The 21,561-nt window shown below is 44.0% G+C and overlaps 2 protein-coding genes across 12 annotated transcripts in view; one reads left to right on the forward strand and one right to left on the reverse strand.

Annotated features, from left to right (window-relative positions):
- RALBP1 (ralA binding protein 1) overlaps positions 1 to 21,561 on the forward strand; it is a 167,649-nt gene that overhangs the window by 83,228 nt on the left and 62,860 nt on the right. The gene's annotated exons all lie outside the window — the stretch shown is intronic.
- PPP4R1 (protein phosphatase 4 regulatory subunit 1) overlaps positions 3,443 to 21,561 on the reverse strand; it is a 77,620-nt gene continuing 59,501 nt past the window's right edge. For 4 of the 5 annotated variants that reach the window (XM_066353151.1, XM_066353149.1, XM_066353150.1 and 1 more), the window contains 7 exons: positions 20,167 to 20,352; positions 13,929 to 14,090; positions 10,259 to 10,359; positions 6,921 to 7,041; positions 6,689 to 6,823; positions 5,396 to 5,537; positions 3,443 to 4,474 (listed from right to left, as the gene is read on the reverse strand). In XM_066353151.1, the coding sequence (XP_066209248.1) occupies positions 4,311 to 4,474; positions 5,396 to 5,537; positions 6,689 to 6,823; positions 6,921 to 7,041; positions 10,259 to 10,359; positions 13,929 to 14,090; positions 20,167 to 20,352 (1,011 nt within the window). In that variant the 3' untranslated portion in view covers positions 3,443 to 4,310. Of the gene's footprint in view, positions 4,475 to 5,087; positions 5,184 to 5,395; positions 5,538 to 6,688; positions 6,824 to 6,920; positions 7,042 to 10,258; positions 10,360 to 13,928; positions 14,091 to 20,166; positions 20,353 to 21,561 lie in introns of all 5 variants that reach the window. The other variant, XM_066353152.1, reaches the window with a different exon arrangement.

Genomic DNA, 21,561 nt, shown 5'->3' on the forward strand with positions numbered 1-21,561 from the left:
GGTAGATACCAAGTAGAGGGACTGCTGGGTAATGTGGTAGCTCTATTCTTAAATTTTTGAGGACCAGCCATACTGTCTTTCATAAGGGCTATACCAGTAGCAGTGAACGAGGGTTCCTTTTTTTCCATGCCTAACACTTATTACCTGTCTTGTTGATAACAGCCATCATCTTGATTCTTTTTTTTTTTTTAAGATTTTATTTATTTTAGAGAGTGAGAGAGAGAAGATTGGAGGAGCAAGAAGCATCAACTCCCATATGTGCCTTGACCAGGCAAGCCCAGGGTTTGAACCTGCAACCTCAGCGTTCTAGGTCAACACTTTATCCACTGCGCCACCACAGGTCAGGCCACCTTGATTCTTATGAGCTCTGGGTCTCAGGCCCCACCTGGACCTGCTGGATCATAGTCTGCATTTTAATAAGACCCCAGGTGACTTGAGATGCACACTAATATTTGAGAAGCACCATCTTAAATTTTACTATTAATATTTATTTACTTTTTTAGATTTTTTTATTTATTTATTTTTATTAGAGAGGGGAGAGAGAGAGAGAGAGAGAGAGAGAGAGAGAGAGAGAACAGGGGGAGGAGCAGGAAGCATCAACTCCCATATGTGCCTTGACCAGGCAAGCCCAGGGTTTTGAACCAGTGACCTCAGCATTCCAGGTCAACGCTTTATCCACTGCGCCATCACAGGTCAGGCCCTACTATTAATATTTAAAAGCCAAAACAAACCCAGAAAATATCAGAATGACCACTGAAGACAAGTCAGGTGACGACCTTACAGTGAAACACACCCACACCCATCACATTGCTCCTATTCTTACTCTGCCTGAGCCACTGAGAACTTGCTCCTGACCTATCCAGGTCACTTAAATTCATTAAGAGCCTGGCACCCTCCACGTGGGGCCCCCCAGTGCACATCTGGACACACTGAACCCAGCTGGTCTCCTTCCTCCCATGGGCACCTCTCTCCTATGGCAGCTCTTTCTGGAGGCCCTACTACTACTCTTTATATCTAGCATGACAACAGAAACCACACAATCTTGTTCACTCACATTTATTTCCAGACTCAACTTATTTTCCTATGGTTTGAGTCACAGGATTATAGTCATAACTTTTTTCCCTGTGAGAGGAGGAGAGAAAGTGAGACAGACTCCAGCGTGCTCCTCGACTGGGATCCATCAAGCTGATGCTCAGATGAACCGAGTTTTTAAAATTTTTTTTTACTGATTTTTAGAGAGAGGAAGAGAAGAGGGCAAGAGGGAGAGAAGCAGGAAGCATCAACTTGTAGTAGTTGGTTCCTGTATGTGCCTTGATCAGGCAAGCCAAGAGCTTTGAACTGGTGACTTCAGTATTCGAGACTGACGCTTTAGCTACTGGGCCACCACAGGTCAGGCAACCGAGCTATTTTTAGCACCTGAGGCCAACGCTTGGACCAACTGAGTTATCTTCTGTGCCCATGGTGGACACTAGAACCAGTGGAGCCACTGGCTGCAGGAGGGGAAGAGAAAAGGGGGAGTAGTCAATGGTCGCTTATCCTGTGTGTCCTGAGACCAGGTATCGAACCTAGGACGTCAATACACCAGGCTGACACTACCCATTGAGCAAACTGGCCAGGGCCCATTTCATTTTAACTTTTAAGTTTTTTTTTTAAATTTTATTTATTTTTTACAGAGAGTGAGAGAGAGGGATAGATAGGGATAGACAGAAACGGAGAGAGATGAGAAGCATCAATCATTAGTTTTTCATTGCGCATTGCAACACCTTAGTTGTTCATTGATTGCTTTCTCATACGTGCCTTGACCACGGGCCTTCAGCAGACTGAGTAACCCCTTGCTGGAGTCTCGAACCTGGGTCCTCTGCATCCCAGTCCGACGCTCTATCCACTGCGCCACCGCCTGGTCAGGCCATTTTAACTTTTATTTCAGCGAGAGAGTAAGGGGAGAGAGACAGGAACAAGAGATGTTCCTGAGTGTGCCCTGACTGGGGACCTACCTGGCACCCTCTGCACTCCAGGCCGATGTTCTGACCAACTGAGCTGTCTGGCCAGCGCAGGACTCGTCATTTTTAAAGAGGCCGTTTGCTTGGCTGAGTTGCTGAGAGGGTCCTTTTCTTCCCTTTAGCTCATTGCTTCTGTCACCTGGAGTTTACAGACATGATACTACATGTGGATATGACCCTACATGTAGACATGACCCCGTGTCCTGGAGCCCAAGACCCAGCACCCTTTCCTGCAGATGCTCAGCCTAAAAGCTTGCTGCCCTCCTCAGCTCCTGCCCAGAGCTGCATCTGCAGCGTCACTCCTCACGCCCCCAGAGACACAAAGTGCACACGCAGGTGTTGCAGCTGGGAAGCTGGTGCTGGAGAGGACCTGAGGCTCTGGACACACTTCCTGCACACACAGCTTGCAGTGCACTGGGAAATCCTCATGCCCACAGGAGGTGGGACCCGGACCGAAGAGGTCTGAGAATACTCAGTAACCGGCAGGGCACCCGGTGCCCACCCAGCAGACTAGGATTCACCCAGAACAGGGTTCCCTCACAAGATGTTGGCTGCCTGGGCAGCTCGGATTAACATGGCAGCGCTCTCAGGAACTCAGGGCTTGCCCAATCAGATTCGAGGGCGGAAAGGTGAGTCGTCTGGCATCATAGAAATCCCCAAGACTTGGCAAAATAGGGTGACACCCAAGCCACTCCACCAAGCAGTCCAATAGGAAGTCTGCTGGCAGGGTAGGAAGTTCAGTGAGGGCCTCAGAAAGCTCCTAAAAGCTCACACCCATTTCTCCCAATAAGGGGAAGGTGGCAGAGATGGCTGCCAGGCCCTGGGAGTCGGGCAGGTGGTGAGCGAGGGGGAGCGGGAGGGAGAAGAGACATCTAGCAGTGACCACATACACGGGCTGAGGAAAAGGCAGTTTTCCTCTCTACCTTGGTTCTTCAGAAGTGCTAAGATATCAGAACATCTAAGATAAGCTACCAATATTAAATCCATATGAGGACACAATTATTGCCACTCTATTCCATTTTTCTATTGTGATGTTAATAGTTTCAGTATGAATTGTTTTGCAGTTTTTGTTTTTGCCTCCTGGGGGATTTGATTGCTTGCTTTTATAACTGCTTCTGGGAGCACATTTTCCCTTAGAAGATCCAATGCCCCTTGCCGCCATCAGGATTTGACGGCCATTATTTCTAACAGCTGACCAGGGACAAGCCACACCTCGACCAGCCCCGGGAGCAGTGTCCAGGATGCCCCTGCTTTCTGTTAAGAGCAGAACCTGGCCTGGCGGGCATGTGCAGATTTTAAAGAAATTACTAAACTAGTTAAAAGACAAGTTTTTTAATCTAAGTTTTCCCATTTTATACTAAACCATTAATATAGGTCACAAATTGCATTTATTTGCAGACATCTATAAAACAATCAAAAGTGTATATATCTCTCTATACAGATCTTATTAATAAATTTTATTTGGACAAGAGAACTTGTGCCACAACAGTTTTAAACAGCATGATTAAAGACTGCAACACTCCCAAGAGTGCGCACAGATATGTACAGTATGTGAAGGAAAAGTTGCACCTCAGAGCTGATCATGATCAAGTTAAGAACACCTGACATACAGTTTATGTGCTAATAAATTTCATTCAGGTCATGACCAGCATGAAAAAAGATCAGGACATAGACAGCAAATCTTCTATAAATGTGTACAGCAATATGCTGTATTTGAGTTAAAATCATATTCTACGTTAGTGTTAGCATCAAGCCCTTAGGAGAAATTTTAAAAACCTCCTTTCCCATTAACACACGTCAGAAACTATTCACACTCGGGCTGGGCTGGGCGTTCCCGCACAACCGCGCCGTTCCTGGCCCGCGTGGGGACAGGGAGGGCTAATACTGAAGGTCTCGTTCGTATCCCGGCTCTCAGCCGCCTTCTGGCTAGAATTCCATCTATCAGTCATTAAATAAAACCAGGAGAAAGCAACACAAGTCTCTGGGAATCTCATCCCTTCCATAAGGAAAATGCTCTGCCAATTCAAGTTTCATTCAGTCAGGAAGACAGAAGGATTTAAGGCTTCGGTGACAAGGATAATCCTCTGAGAAATTATTTTCCCTTTAAGTCAAGATAAGATAATAGTGTTTACTGTACTTTCTCTTGACTCTTAAAATCCCTGGTGTTCAGTGTAGGCAACTTGCATGTGCAATCAAGTCTGCAAGAGAGGAAGCTCTCGTCCTCCCCAAAGCGTCCCCGCTCACACGTGGGGAGCATGTGTCGACGCTCGGCTTCCTAGCAAGCAGGAAAGACGCCGAGGCCCGAGCTCTCTAGTAGGTTGAGGAGGCTGTGCTCATGGCATCTTCCGAGATTTTAGTGCTGGCAGGGTGGATGCTTGCAAAGTACTTGACGTCACTGTCCCGGTCCATCTGAAGAGCCATGATGGTCTGTTCCACAGCTTCCTGATGGCAGCTGGCAGAGGTTAAGAAATAGTCTAGAAAGAGAAGTGCAGGGCCAAGTCAGTCTTGCCTCTCAGTTCTGGTAAGTGCAAGCAAACAGAGTTCTTGGTCACTGTATAACCTGACTTGGTATAAACACAAGCTATGTTGAATTATAAACAGTAATCCAAATTGATCGGTTATATCAAAACCCTCAAATGTAAGAGAATTATTCAATACATCTTTACTAATTCTCATGATGTTCAATAATAGCAGTAAAGCTGGAAAACGTATTAAAACTTACACTTGTTATAGCTATTAACTTGCTCAGTAAAAGGAAAAGCACTTCCAAATACCAGCCATGCACACTAAAACCAGTCTTCTCCAGCCATTTTATTGTGTTTACTATTAAAAATAAAAAATAAATGAATTCCAAAGGAAAAAAAAGCAATATTCATCTAATATTCTTTGACGTCTATTAAAAACTTCTGTGAGTCATTCATGATTTCATGCATTCCAACGATATACAGTAGTTCTTATGGGGGCATGATAACAAATAAAAATAACCTAAGTATTGAGGAGCTTATAATTTGCATCAAAGCAATTAATCTGGGGCATTTGTCTTCTGCCAAATGAATGAAAAGGAAGAAACACAAGCCCTCAAATTACCTATGCTGGGGGTGGATCCAAAGGCAGTAATTTTTCAGTTATAAGTGAATGCCCAATTTTCAAACAAGTAAGTTTTAATTATAAAAGGAAATTCACCTGGAACAGAGTGGCAATAATTAATAGTCCCTCTCTTCACCCTTTTAGCTTCCATGTCCTCTTGCGGAAGGAACCACTATGAACAACTACAGCATATTCTATCAGGCTATTTCAATGAACTTACTGTACTTCTGCTTAGAGTCTTGCCTGTCTGTGTGTCTATGAATCTCCACCCTGCCACAGACACTGTCCTAAGAGAGTTTCACACCTACCTTTTTCTAGGAGAGTTTGTCTTAATGTCTTTGCAAGGAGCACTCTAACATTTGGGACTCTATCATTTGCTAAGGTCAGCAAATGTGGCATCAGATGCACAGCAAACTGGTCCATGGGAAGGCAGTCATCTTCAATGACAGTCTGCGGAAAGAAGGCATAACTTTAGATTTGCCAATTTATTCTCCCTAAGTGATAATACTAGCTAAGTCTTTTAGTAACAACATAATTGCTACAGATTTTAGGTACTGCTTTTTAAACCAATATTCCAGGTACTTGAGAACTCGAACAAAAATGACTGAGGTCCCTACCGAGTCAGTTTTTATACTGCTCTACAGAGCCCTGTGGCGTTCATGATCACATTCATTTTCATACCTGTCCTCTAGGGCAGTGGTCCAACCTTTTTTGGGCCACGGCCCGGTTTAATGTCAGAAAATATTTTCACAGACCGGCCTTTAGGGTGGGACGGATAAATGTATCACGTGACCGAGACAAGTGTCAAGAGTGAGTCTTAGACGGATGGAACAGAGGGAATCTGGTCATTTTTAAAAAATAAAACATCGTTCAGACTTAAATATAAATAAAACGGAAATAATGTAAGTTATTTATTCTTTCTCTGCGGACCGATACCAAATGGCCCACAGACCAGTACCGGTCTGCAGCCCGGGGTTTGGGGACCACTGCTCTCGGGGACTGCTGTGGGTGTGCCAGTGTTATAAAGAGCTCCCAAACATTTAGAATTTATAAAGGACTTGGGGAACCAGGCAGCACCCAGCTGAGGAGCAGGGGATCCTATAAACAGCCAGGTGCAAAGTGCCATCCTTTTTATTTATTTATTTTACTTTTCCAAAGGGAGAAGCAAGGAGGCAGAGAGACAGACTCCTGCATGTGCCCGACCAGGATCCACCTGGCATGCCCACCAGGGGGCAATGCTCTGCCACCTGGTGCATTTGTCCATTGCAACCAGAGCCATTCTAGCGCCTGAGGCAGAGGCCATGGAGCCATCCTCAGTGCCCGGGCCAACTCTGCTCCAATGGAGCCTCGGCTGCGGGAGGGGAAGAGAGAGGAAGGAGAGGGGGAAAGGTAGAGAAGCAGATGGGCGCTTCTGTGTGCCCTGACCAGGAATTGAACCTGGGACCTTCACACGCCGGGCTGATGCTCTACCACTGAGCCAACCACCAGGGCCCAAAGTACCATCTTTTAAGAATAAGAAAGAGGGTGCTGAGGTATGGCGTAAAAGAATAAACTAGTTCCCAATATAAAACTGTGTCACAAACAGGTAAGCCTTCCCTCACCTGGCAGACAAAGACAAAGGCTTGGCGACCAGACCACTTAGGACATCTACCAAAATTTTCTACGAGCTCATTGATGAGGTCCACTCCGAATGTGGGTGGCGTCGCCATGTGCAGCTTCTTCACCATCTCACTGACCTGGGAGGGTGACATGAGAAGTGAGGAGTACCTGCATTTTACAATTTTATTAAATATTTCATTTATTAAATAAAACTGTAAAAAGTTTAACACATACCAACTTGTAGGAAATCCAGCGAACAGAAGAAACTTTATCTGCACATAGATTCAGAGCAATGGGGCGTAAATAGTCATAAACATCTCTGGGACTGTATAATTCTAGAAGTAAAATCAGCTGTCTACAAAAGTGAATTATAAAAATATAGTTAAAATTTTAAAACAAGGCAAATAAAAATAGGTTGATGATCTGAGTAATACGTAATCTTGGATACGACTTGTAAGATGAACACATGTGAGACCAGTGACTGGCCTGGCCCCTCAGCATCACCTCTCGTTTCTACACTTTTGTGTCCACAGGGATTAAGAGCAAAGGATTTCCTAGTTGTTCATTTGGAACATGAAACACATTTTTCCATAGTAACTGTTTAGATTCTAGAATGTGCTGAGAAACCTTCACCTCCAATCTGTTATCTAAACAAAGTTCTAGCATTTTAAGGTAGCCTGATGTGTACTTGTTAAGGCTCTAAGCTTCTAATGGAGTGACACATTCACTAGGGACAATATAAGTGGTCCTCTACCAACTGTTGCTATTATGTCCGATGAGAACTGAAGACAAACAGCACCCACCAGCTCACCTCAGCAGATGCAACACCGCTCATGAAGAAAGAACTTGAATACGAATAAGACCTTTGCCTTTCAGATTTTATGTTTAGGATTATTTACATTTGTAATCAGCAGGAAGTGAATGTGGTCATGGTTTCAATCACGGTACCAAAAAATGTTAAATGGAAAATTTCAGAAATGAACAATTCATAAGTTTTAAATTGCATGCCGTTCTGAGTAGTAGTGACTGCGACACCATCGCCAGCCACCCCGCTCATTCCTGTCTGGGGCTGAATCACCCCTCTGTCCAGCGTCTGCACACTGTACACACTCCCTACTTGTTGGTCACTTAGAAGCCAATTATCAGAGCTTGAGCTTGTTGTGTCCAAGTCACCCTAATTTTACTTAACAATGGCCCCAAAGCACAAGAGTAGTGATGCTGGCAATTTGGATACACCAAAGAGAAACTGTTGTTTCCTTTAAGTGAAAAGGTGAAACCTCTTGACTTAGTAATCGTATGCCAAGGTTGTTAAGATCAATAGTAAGAATAAATCTTCTGTGAAACTGCCTGGTTTGTAAGTTAAACTTTATCACAGGTATGTATATGTAGGAGAAAACACAGCGTTTGCTGTTGCCCGCGGTTTCAAGCATCCACCATGGGTCTCAGACTGTGTCCCTCACGGATGAGGTGGGATGCTGTGTGACCATCAATATAGATCATGGAGCAATGACAAATGCAGCTGCATATATGCGTAAAATAAATCCTCAAAGAGAAAATGCACACCATGGACTCTATTTTCTGACAGTGCAAAGTGCAAACTCTCTCCCCTGGGTGTGCATAAAAAAGTCTGGGGTCAGAAAAGGAAACTGGAGAGAGGTCCCTCAGCAGGCAGGAATTAACTGACACATGCTGGGGACAAGCATGAAACTCCATGCATTCCTGAGGCCCTTCTCTCATACAAAGCAAAAGCCTTAAGCTGCTGAGGGAGGCAAACTATAGCTGGGGCAGAGGAGAAGAAAAAACTATTCTAGATAGCATAGCAGCAAAGCTGCTTGAGCTAAGACCTCACACTGACACAAAGCAGAAGACTGGCTACGCACAGGCAGGGTTCTGAGGAAGCCTCGGCACACGCCTCCCAAAGACTAAGGCTAACCCAAAACAACAGAGCGTGTCCCATCCATATCCCAGCACAAGCCTACGGCACCATAACGTCACAGCCGGGGGAGGGCAAGAGGAGAGGCCCACTATCTCCCCAGGGTGCAGGAGCAGCGGAGAGCTGAGGACGGAATGTTAACACTGGACAAGGCCCAGCAGCACTGGCTCTTCCCTCACCCTCAGTAGGAGGCAATGGCAGCCCCCAGCCACAAGAATGAAAGCTCCTGGTGCGTAGGTCGTAACCACGGAAACAACCAAACCCAAACCCAGCTCGGTCCAGGCTGGACCCCGCCCTTCACAACAAGGGCAGAAGAGGTATGCTCGCTCCTAGCCAGAAGCTAGGCGAGCAAGACCTCGATTCAGTGACATCTCTAACATACTGAGAAAAACTGTTGGCCTCTAATTCTATGTAGTCACTGTGGAAAATAGTTTGCCAGTTCCGCAACAAATTAAAGAATTACCAATGACCCATCTATGGCCATATAACCCTGAATGCACCCGATCTCGTCTGATCTCGGAAGCTAAGCAGGGTCAGGCCTGGTTAGTACTTGGATGGGAGACCAATGACCCAGCAAATCTACTGGAAACAAACAAACTAGCTGCTCAAACAAAAATCTGTACATGAATGTTCAGGGCACCATAAACCAGTTAAAGGATAAAAACCACCCAAATGCCCACCAATAGATGAATGGATTTTAAAAAGGGATATAATTGTGCAATGAAGTATTCTTCAATCATAGAAAGTAATAAAGTTCTGATACATGCTATATACAACATGAATAAATCTTGAAAACATTACACTAAGTGGGAAAGCCAGACACAGAAGCCACATGCTATATAATTCAATTGATACAAAATGCTTAGAACAGGCAAGTCCAGAGACAAAGTAGACTACTGACTGCCAGGGCCTGGGGGCAGAGAGGGGTCACGGTCTCATTTTGCAATGATGAAATGTTTTTTGGGTTTTTTTTGTATTTTTCTGAAGCTGGAAACAGGGAGAGACAGTCAGACAGACTCCCGCATGCGCCCGACCGGGATCCACCCGGCACGCGCACCAGGGGGCGATGCTCTGCCCACCAGGGGGCGATGCTCTGCCCCTCCGGGGCGTCGCTCTGCCGCAACCAGAGCCACTCTAGCGCCTGGGGCAGAAGCCAAGGAGCCATCCCCAGCGCCCGGGCCATCTTTGCTCCAATGGAGCCTCGCTGCGGGAGGGGAAGAGAGAGGCAGAGAGGAGAGGGGAAGGGGTGGAGAAGCAGATGGGCGCTTCTCCTATGTGCCCTGGCCAGGAATCGAACCCGGGTCCCCCGCACGCCAGGCCGACACTCTACCGCTGAGCCAACTGGCCAGGGCTGCGATGATGAAATGTTTTAAGAATTATAAAGTGGCAATGGTTGTATAATGTTGTGAACATTCTAAATGTCATCAATTGCAACTTTAGTTATATGCATTTTATCACAATTTTTTAAAAAAAGAGGAAAATAAACTAAAAAAAAGAAAGCTAAGAAAATTCACTGCATTACAAGCCATGTTAAAGAACAAAACAGCAGACAGAAAGCTGGCTCCACGCACAGGAACCGCAGACCCAGCCAGGGTGAAGATGAAGCACCCCCCAACAGTCTCATAAACTTAGAACTTACTCAGCCAGTTCAGCTCGAAAGCGCCAATTTCTACTATTATCTGTCACCAAAAACTCCTGAAGTTGATAAAGATACTCTCTTCTTTTGTCTATATGAAGAAGCTGTAATAAAACAAATATTTACTAGGACAAGGTACACACATTACTTTTTTTACAAGACTGCTTAAGAATGACCATAAATAATAGGGTTAATTCTTCTGAAGGAGAATACGTTTAGTAGGTACATTTAAGTGTCTTAAAAATAGGTATGAGGTTCTTTCCACTGATAATCCCATTCAACTTCAAGAGTCATTATCCTCTTTTCAAAGATTTGTTTCTGGAGCCAGCGAGTGACTGCCACTGAACCTATACCCACAGCACGTCAGTACGGCTCTAGGACAGTGCGTGTCCACTTTCTCAGGGCACCCTCAGGTCACCAGCTCTCTCCAGACAGAAACCATGCTCTTACTCTTATGTACATACTGCAGTGCCTTCTGAGCCCAGCAGATGGCACTATGATGGACATAACAGGTGTTCAACAGATACAAGAAGAGGCAAAAGTAGATGCACAGTTGTTTGTATGGAATATAATAGCATAGTAATATGAGGATAAACTGTTTCACATACTCACAACTATATACTTACTTTCGCCTCATCCTATCCCAATATTTAGAAGGTTTATAGTCAAGGGGGAAACCTTATATACTTCTGATATAAACAGAAGTAAGCAAGCATAACTATATATCAAATAAATAAGAATCTCACAGAAAAAAAGTCTAAGTTAGAACTGAGCATCCATCTTCCTGGGATATGTTCTAAGGACAGAAAGTACTGAGGGAAACCTTGATTAGTTGATTTGCTGTTGCAATTGTTGAAGTAATTCTGAAACTATTGCATGTGTGCAGTACAATCAAACAAATGACTAAATATAAACAGTTTTTACTATGAGTAAAGGAAAAAATATAAAATGAAGAAAGGTACCGGATTAGAAGTAGAGATAATAATATAAACTCAATAATATAAAAATTTAAAAAGCCCTTCCTAGCCCCTGTCCCCTGAAAAAGGACTAAAAGAAATAACACCCCATGAGTAATGTACACATCTAGTGCCTGGATTTTGGCTTCTAAATATCACTCTCTACTAAAATAAAGACTGGGGCTTGTTGGAGAAACACCTGACTCCAGGTTGGGGCAGAGAAAGGAGGTGGGCCTGACAGTAAGGATGTGTTTAAAATGAGAAAAAATAATCCACAAGAGGCAGCTTAAGGGGGTATTTGCTAGGCAAATTTCATGCTCAAGACAAATGACAAAAATGGATTACGGTACATTGAATAAAAAAGTAATTCTTGAGACCAAACAGATACTAAAAATATTTCCAAAAATATGAGAAAGATAATTCATAAATGTAGACAGAATTATAAAAATAGAAAATCAGTTATTTTACAACACAGTAAAAACTGATTCAGGCAAGAACTGTGTATAGACACACGGATGCAAAAGCACTGGGTGAAAGACTTGGGGGAAAGATGTTCAGAGTCTGGAAGCATCACCTCATCAGGAAGTTAAAATAAAACAACATGGTATCAATGTTTTTTAAAAGGTAGGATTATAAGGTAATCCTTCCATGGAGGTACTGCTGTGCCTCCAACCCTGGAACACTGCAGAGCCACAGAGAACAGACTGACGGCTGCCAGAGGGCAGGGAGGCTGGGGGCTGGTGAAAGAGGGGAAGGGAGTAAGAGCCAAAAATTGGCAGTTACAAATAGTCATGGGGATGCAAAGTACAGCACAGGGAATGTAGTCAATAATACTGTAATAACCCTGTATGGCAGTGAGTTTCAATCTTTTTCTCCCGTGGAACACAAACTAATTACTAAAATTCTGCGGCACACCAAAAAATATATTTTTTTGCCAATCTGACAAAAAAATAAATAAATGGGTATACTTTTGATTCAACACACTGGATGGCTATTCTTGTGTTGGCTGTTGTCATTTTTAAAATCTGACAAGCTAAGGGAAAAGAGGTCAGTGCCCCTGACTACATAGTCAGGTATTACATGTTTTAAAAATTCTTGCAGCCCTGGCTGGTTGGCTCAGAGCATCAGTCAGGTGTATGGACATCCTGGGTTCAATCCCTGGTCAAACACAAGACCACCTGTTTCTCAACCCCTCCCCCTTCTCTCTCTCTTTCCAGCACACAGCCAGTGGCTCGACTGGTTGGAGCGTTGGTCCCTGGTACCGAGGATAACTCGGCTGATTTGAGCATTGGCCCCAGGGGTTGCTGGGTGGATCCCAGTCGAGGTACATGCGGGAGTCTGTCTATCTCCCCTTCTCTCACTTAAAAAAGAAAATCTTGCAGTACACGAACTGAAAATTGCTGATGTATGGTGAGGTGGGTACGGGAAATAATCGAGATCACTTTATAAAGTATAGTATATAACTACTATGCTGTATCCTTGAAACTAACACAAAAATATATTGAATGTAAACTGTAATTGAAAATTAAAAATAAAAAGAACTATAAAGGTACCAATTTCAAGGCTAAATAAAGTGTAAGAAACAATAGTATTTCTGGATTAAGCAATTTGTAACCCAGGGCTGTTCACCTCAGACACCAAAGACCCCAGATCAAAGACTGAGGGCTAAGAGTAAATTCTCAGATTTCTGAACCACCACATAAAGCCTCTAAACTTAATGTTAATGAAAACCTATTACATATACCTAATTCACTAATTTTTAAAAAAGTTCGAAATGGGGAGGCAGTCAGACAGACTCCCGCATGCGCCTGACCGGGATCCACCCGGCATGCCCACCAGGGGGTGATGCTCTGCCCCTCTGGGGCTTCGCTCTGCCACAATCAGAGCCATTCTAGCACCTGAGGCAGAGGCCATAGAGCCATCCTCAGCGCCCGGGCCATCTTTGCTCCATTGGAGCCTTGGCTGCGAGAGAGGAAGAGAGAGACAGAGAGGAAGGAGAGGGGGAGGGGTGGAGAAGCAGATGGGCGCTTCTCCTGTGTGCTCTGGCCGGGAATTGAACCCAAGACTCCTGCACGCCAGGCCGACGCTCTACCACTGAGCCAACCGGCCAGGGCCTAACATCATTTCAATATGAAATTTAGTGTAATTATATTTCAAATTAAAAACTAAAATGACAGCCCTGGCCTGTTGGCTCAGCGGTAGAGCGTCAACCTGGTGTGTGGATGTCCTGGGTTCGATTCCCAGTCAGGGTACACAGGAGAGGCGACCATCTGCTTCTCCACCCCTCCCCCTCTCCCTTCTCTCTCTCTCTTCCCCTCCCGCTACGATGGGGCAAGTTGGCCCCAGGCCCTGAGGATGGCTCCTCGGCCTTGCCTCAGGTGCTGAAATAGCTAGGATGCTGAGCAATAGAGCAAAAACCCAAGATAGGCAGAGCATCGCCCCATAGGGGCGATGGATCCCAGTCAGTGCGCATGAGAGAATCTCTCTTTGCCTCCCCGCTTCTCACTTAAGAAAAATTAAAAAAAAAAATTGAATGACACCAGCAAAATTGGTAAGAATGGGACTATGTTTTGTTTAAGCCACAGCTCACTATCAATTTACAGATACACTTCCTTATCCAGAACATACAGAAACCTATCTTGGTAGTAGCAGAAAATTGAAATTTTAGATCAACAGTGGAATTTTATTGTTTTTCTATAAAAGAATTTAAAAGTTACCTTCAGAAAATCATGCAAATGTTTAAGGACACCTATCCTGACTTCATCAAGGTCTTTTAAAAATCCATTAAAAATTGGAACCAGATCTGCAGCTGTCAACTGATCTCCGAGTATCACCGCGAGCTCATGGATGGAGAAGGCTAAAGTTCTTCGGACCTTCCACTGCAGAAATGAAAATACGTGCATTAGTAAGCAAAACACAAAAGTACTTAGTACTTTAACTTTTAGACAATACAGTAGTTCCCTCTTTTTTTTTTTATAAATTTTTATTAATTTTAATGGGGTGACATCAATAAATCAGGGTACATATTCAAAGAAAACATGTCCAGGTTATCTTGTCATTCAATTATGTTGCATACCCATCACCCAAAGTCAGATTGTCCTCTGTCACCTTCTATCTAGTTTTCTTTGTGCCCCTCCCCTCCCCCTTCCCCTGTCCCTCCTTCCCTCCCCCCCAATAACCACCACACTCTTGTCCATGTCTCTTAGTCTCGTTTTTATGTTAGTTCCCTCTGATTTGCAGTTTTACTTTCTGAGGTCTCAGTTCCTCTGGTCAGCTATGGTCTGAAAATATCAAATGGAAAATTCCAGAAATAAACGATGCCTAAGTTTTAAACTGCATACCATTCTAAGTTGCACGATGAAATCATGTGCCATCCTGCCCCACCCACAAGGGACACGAATCACCCCTCCCGCTGTCCAGCGGCTCCACGATGCCATGTGCTCCCAGCCCATTAGTTACAAGCAGCCATCTCAGTTATTGTATTGACTATTGTAGTATCGCTGTGCTTGTGTTCAAGGAACCCTAATTGTTTTTTAAGTGAGAAGAAGGGAATTAAATGGACTCTCCCATGTGCCCTGACCAGGATCCACCCTGCCACCCCATCTGGGACCACTGCTTGAACCAACCAAGCTATCCTCAGCACCTGAGGCTGACTCTTGGACCAACTAAGCCACTGGCTGTGAGAGAGGAAGAGAGAGAGAGAAGGGGGAAAGGGAGGGGAAGAGAAGCAGATGGTCGTTTCTCATGTATGCCCTGACCAGGGATCAAACCCGGGATGTCTGCACACTGAGCCGACACTATCCACTGAGCAAACCGGCCAGGACCAAGTAACCCTAATTTTACTTGATAATGATAGCAAAGCACAAGAGGAGTGATGCTGGTGATATGGACATGGTAAAGTGCTTCCTTTGATAAAAAGATGAAAGTTGTAGACTTAGTAAGGACAAAAAAAAATGCTGTAGTTACTAAGATCTATAGTAACAGTAATTCTATCCATGAAACTGTGAAGGAAAAAGAAATTCATGCTGGATGGCTGGGAGAAAAAATCATATTCAAGTAACTTTTATTATACTATATTGTTTCAGTTTGTTTGATTTTATTATTAGTTATTATTAATCTTACTGTGCTTCATTTATAAATTAAACAATCCTAAGTATGTACACATAGGAAAAATAGTATTTTTAGGTTTTGGTACTATCACAGCCATCCACAGGGGGTCTTAGAATGTAGTCCCCATGGATAAGCGTGTATATAATGGATAAATTACATCTAAATGTTATTAATCTCAAAAATTAAATTAGAATAGAATAATAAATACTAAATTTTAAGTATCTATTATGTATCAAAAATTGGCAAAAAATACTTAAAAATCCCTGCATAATATGTATTATCTCCTTTTCATTAATGAAGAAAAAGTGGAAATTATGAATGGCATGGACTTGGTAGTTGTCTGAATGCTGGATCCCCCTTTACTGAGGCCCCGGTGACTAAAGTTTGGCTGATATCATCTTCACATCACTGTTCCCCTTCTGATTCCTGTACAGCCTATTTTGGATTAAAAACAACAAACAACAAAAAAGCAATTTTTAAGGAATTGGCAAAAAATATTTTGTGGACTGCCCTGAAAAGAACTCCTATAAAGGAGTTCTTAAAGTTTTATAGGAAACTTGAAGTTAAAAACATTTTTCTTCATGTTGCCTCAATTTAAAATTTTTTACTATTACTTAAGTTTCAAACTTTACCTGCTGATAAACTATTTAGTTAAAGGTTTTAGCCTACCTCAAATAATAGAACCAGTTCTTAAAATGAAATTTTATATCTAGGTGCAACATACCAAACAGATGAAGGCAGAGATGTGTGTGTGTGTGTGTGTGTGTGTGTGTGTGTGTGTGAGAGAGAGAGAGAGAGAGAGAGAGAGAGAGAGAGAGAGAGAGAGAGAGAGACACAGACAGGGACAGACAGGAAGGAAGAGGGATAAGAAGCATCAACTGGTAGTTGAGGCACCTTAGTTGTTCACTGTTTGCTTTCTCATATGTGCCTTGACCAGGGGGCTCCAGCTGAGCCAGTGACCCCTTGTTCAAGCCAGTGACCACGGTTTTGAACCAGGGACCTCAGCATCCCAGGTCGACACTCTATCTACTGTGCCACCACCTGGTCAGGCCAGGCAGAGATGTTTTGATGAAGGGAGAGGAGGCATGAAGACCCTATGCTTCCAGAGCCCTCCTGTCACCAGGAGCCCTGAGGGACCTGCCCCACAAGAACTCTTAGAGTTCTGTGGGATCAAGATGGAAAACCACTAGTAAGGAAAATAAAGCACTGGCCCTGGCCAGTTGGCTTTAGTGGTATAGTGTTGGCCTGGCATGTGGATGTTCTGGGTTTGATTACCAGTCGGGGCACACAGAAGCAACCATCTGCTTCTCTACCCCTTCCTTCCTACTCTGTACCACTCTCTTTCTTCCCCATGTGCAGCCATGGCTCGATTGGTTCGAGCATCTCAGTCCTAGGCACAGAGGACGGATTCATGGAGCCTCTGCCTCAGGCACTAAAAATAGCTTGGTTACAAAGCATGGCCCTAGATGGGCAGAGCATTGGCCCCAGATGGGAGTTGCCAGTGGATCCCAGTCGGGGCACATGTTGAACTCTGTCTATCTCCCCTCCTCTCATTCGAAAAAGAAGAAAATAAATGAAGATAAAACACTCTATGGGAACTAGGCCTTTTCGGGTAGAAACTAAATCCTATTGTATATTCTTAAGCACCAATCTGTCCGTAAACATGCTGACTTCCACCACTGAAGAAATGTGTGAACATGGGACAAGCTCACTTTGCCAGATCCTTGTTTCCTAGTCACAGGTCAGAGGAGGATTGTCAACTATAATCTCTTAAGATTACATTCAGCTTTTTTTTTTTTTTTTTTTTTTAAACAGAGACAGAGAGAGAGTCAGAGACAGGGATAGACAGGGACAGACAGACAGGAACGGAGAGATGAGAAGCATCAATCATTAGTTTTTCCTTGCACATTGTGACACCTTAGTTGTTCATTGACTGCTTTCTCATATGTGCCTTGACTGCGGGCCTTCAGCAGACTGAGTAACCCCTTGCTCGAGTCAGGGACCTTGGGTCCAAGCTGGTGAACTTTTTGCTCAAGCCAGATGAGCCCGCGCTCAAGCTGGCGACCTTGGGGTCTCGAACCTGGGTCCTTGGCATCCCAGTCCGACGCTCTATCCACTGTGCCACCACCTGGTCAGGCAAGATTACATTCAGCTTTTAATTTGCTGAGTCAATGGCACAGATTCCTTAAAAACTGCAATAATTAAAGACATTTTAAAAGAAAATGGCTCATTTCTCAGTAGAAATTAGCTTAACCAGACTGTTTTCTTTTGTGTGTTTTTGTTTTCTTTTAGAGAAAGAGAGAGAGAGAGAGACAGACAGAGACAGACACAGACAGGCAGGAAGGGAGAGAGAGACGAGAAGCATCAACTTTTTGTTGGGGCACTTTAGTTGTTCGCTGATTGCTTTCTCATGTGTGCTGTGAATGAGGGGGCTACAGCCAAGTCAGTGATCCCTTGCTTAAGCCAGCAATCGCTCAAGCTGGCAATCTTCAGGGTTTCGAACCTGGGTCATCAGTGTCTCAGGCCAACACTATATCCACTGTGCCACTGCTTGGTCAGGCCAGATTGCTTTCTTAAAAACTGAGATTAGTATCACTGAAGAAAAAGGTTTGTGGAAGGCAGGCAAATATTTGGTATAAGGAAATCAGATCTAATGGCAGAAGTTAAATCAACAAAACCTAAGAAAAGAGCCACAAAAAATGTGGCTCCATACAAACGGGGATGACCATTTCATGTTCTGTGCTGTCAAAGGGTGTGGTGGCAGGCAGCACGGGAAGAGCACACATGCACACACAGCACTGACCTTCTGCCACAACGCTCACAGCACTCCATGCTCAACTCAGCCGTGCCAATAATACTACAGCTCTACCAAGGTTTTCAAATAGTAAAAGCATTTGTAACACTTTCTAAGGAGAAAACTAAATCATATATATATATATTTTAGATTTTATTTATTGATTTTAGAGAGGGGGTGGAGCGAAAAATATCAACTCATGGTTGATTCACTTTAGTTGTTCATTGATTGCTTAACAGATGTACCTTGACTGGGCAAGCCCAGGGGTTTTTTTTTTTGGGGGGGGGGTTTGTTGTGGTTTTTTTTTGTATTTTTCTGAAGCTGGAAACGGAGAGACAGTCAGACAGACTCCCGCATGTGCCCGACCGGGATCCACCCGGCACGCCCACCAGGGGCGATGCTCTGCCCACCAGGGGGCGATGCTCTGCCCCTCCGGGGCGTCGCTCTCTCGCGACCAGAGCCACTCTAGCGCCTGGGGCAGAGGCTAAGGAACCATCTCCAGCGCCTAGGCCATCTTTGCTCCAATGGAGCCTTGGCTGCAGGAGGGGAAGAGAGAGACAGAGAGGAAGGAGGGGGTGGGGGTGGAGAAGCAAATTGGCACTTCTCCTATGTGCCCTGGCCGGGAATCGAAGCTGGGTCCCCCGCACGCCAGGCCGATGCTCTACCACTGAGCCAACTGGCCAGGGCCTAAGCCCAGGGTTTTGAACTGGCAACCTTAGCATTCCAGGTAGACACTTTATCCACTATGCCACCACAAGCCAGGGTAAATCCTATATTCTTTTTTATTTTCTTAAGTGAGAGGAAGAGAGATAGTATGACAGACTTCACCCAGCAACCCCCATCAAGGGCCAATGCTCAAATCAACTGAGCTATTTTTAGCACCTGAGGCTGATGTGCTTACACCAACAAAGCTATCCTCAGAGCCTGGGCCAATGCTCAAACCAATCAAACCACTGGCTGCAGGAAGGGAAGAGGAAGAGAAGGGTGAGAGGAAGGGGGAAGAGAAGCAGATGGTTGCTTCTCGTGTGTTCCCTGACCAGAAATCAAATTAGGGATGTCCAGGTGTCGGGCTGATGCTCTACCTACGGAGCCACAGGCCAGGGCCTAATCCTACATTCTTTTTTTTTTTTTTAAATATATTTTTTGGTGTGCTACAGAATTTTTTTTTTTTTAAGAGTTGACGCTTCTTTTTTTTAAGACTTTATTTATTTATTTTAGAGAGGAGGGAGAGAGAGAGAGAGAGAGAGAGAGAGAGAGAGAGAGAAGAGGGGAGGAACAGGAAGCACCAACTCCCATATGTGCCCTGACCAGGCAATCCCAGGGTTTTGAACCGGCGACCTCAGCATTCCAGGTCGATGCTTTATCCACTGCGCCACCACAGGTCAGGCTAATCCTACATTCTTAAGACCTAATCTACACAAAAATTTTAGACAACACATTTGTAAATCAAGAACTTAGATATGTCAAATGTGGTCATTTCTAATACTTCAGATAAAAACGTCACCAAATTATGAAACTTGGACCATGTAAAAAGAAAGCTCTTTGGCATTACTTTCTAGCCCTTCTGCACAAAATTTCCTACAATACCAAGTACTTGCTTGAAAATGAACAGAAATTCTAGTAGGTTTTTTTTTTTTAAATTTTATTTATTTATTTTTTTTACAGAGACAGAGAATGAGTCAGAGAGAGGGATAGACAGGAACAGAGAGAGAGATGAGAAGCATCAATCATTAGTTTTTCATTGCGCATTGCAACACCTTAGTTGTTCATTGATTGCTTTCTCATACGTGCCTTGACCACGGGCCTTCAGTAGACCGAGTAACCCCTTGCTGGAGCCAGCAACCTTGGGTTCAAGCTGGTGGGCTTTTGCTCAAACCAGATGAGCCCACGCTCAAGCTGGTGACCTCGGGGTCTCGAACCTACGTCCTCTGCATCCCAGTCCGACGCTCTATCCACTGCGCCACCGCCTGGTCAGGCCTAGTAGGTTTTGAAAGGCAAAACCCTGCCCTTCTCACTGCAAGTTCTGTTACCTCCTTGGCTAATGTACTCACCTGCATGTCTGATGCCAGGGCCTCATACGTCTCTCTTAGGCAGTGCCAGTTCTGCCTGCCAAGTGTCAGGGCCACGCCAGGTAGGCTATATGCACAGTGCTTAGCAATCTCAGTGTCGACCGTCTGTGCGCGAGAGGGGTCAGTCATAGATAAATACTGATCTAACAGAGCCTGAGGCACAACATCCTAATGAAGAGACAGACAGGACAGTGAGATAGTCTTTTCAGCAGTTTAGATATAAATTAGATAAACTTATTTTCATGTGTATGAATCTAACATAGCACCTGAAATAGTAGAGAAAAACCAACCTGAAATTTTCAGTTATCTAATAACTGAATAGATTTAAAAAAATATGCTGAGGGGAATGCATATATAAATAACAGCAACTTTCAGAGAAAAACAGTAAATATGGTCTTAAAACAGAAAACAGCTTGAAGGACAATCAGTACTGATTTCTAAATTTAAAAGCCGCATTAACAACATAACCAGCGCCTTTCAGTGCCAGCTTAGATGATGAAGGTCGGTGTCCCTAGGAGTGTGGTCACAGGTACTTTTGTACGCTATACCAACGTGTTATTTTTTTTAAAGTATCACCACCTGCCTTCAGATGGAAATTTAGCAATTATTTATAAAAATCTAAAGTGTATGTACACCTAACATTTGTATAAACATGAGAAGAAGGCTGTAGACACTCCCTTGGTTACATGTGTGGCCCACTGTGGAGGGACACACCAGGAAAGGTGACCCACTGTGGAGGGACACACCAGGAAAGGTGACCCACTGCTCCGGGCAGCAGGTGGCCCAGGGGAAACTGGGCAAGGAGACCCTGCTGCCTTCGTACCTTCTGAACTGTGAGCACTACGTGAACCTACTATCTACATTTTAAAAATAAGTTAAAATGAAAATAAATTTGTTAAAAGAATGAGATAATCTGTACGTACTGACTTGAAAATGTTTCCAATATAAGTGGTGAAAACATATTTAAAAGACTATGACCATTTTAAAAAGAGTGAGTTCATTTTTAACTAACAGAACCAAAAAATAAATAATATACACCATGTGACCTAGGAAACCTATTTATAGTAAGATATAAAGTCCCTGAAGCAAATTACATGCATAATCATGATGAACGTCCCACAGCCTGTAACGACAACAGAGCCAAAGCTGAAGGGAGAGAACTATACAGGTCACAGCATCTCCTCCTAACGCAATGGGACCTCAGGCTGGACGGATGCTGTGTACTGTGGGGGAAGGGTCCTTCTGTGCTCATATGGGAAGATCTCCAAGACACAATTTTTAAAAAGAGATAAAAGAAAGGCAAGGCACAAACTATCATGTTCTGATGATTCTGTAAGCATATTTTCCACATTTAAAATCTCTAAAATTGTAGTGCAA

This window comes from Saccopteryx leptura, chromosome 11, assembly GCF_036850995.1.
Source record: "Saccopteryx leptura isolate mSacLep1 chromosome 11, mSacLep1_pri_phased_curated, whole genome shotgun sequence".
Lineage (NCBI taxonomy): Eukaryota > Metazoa > Chordata > Mammalia > Chiroptera > Emballonuridae > Saccopteryx > Saccopteryx leptura.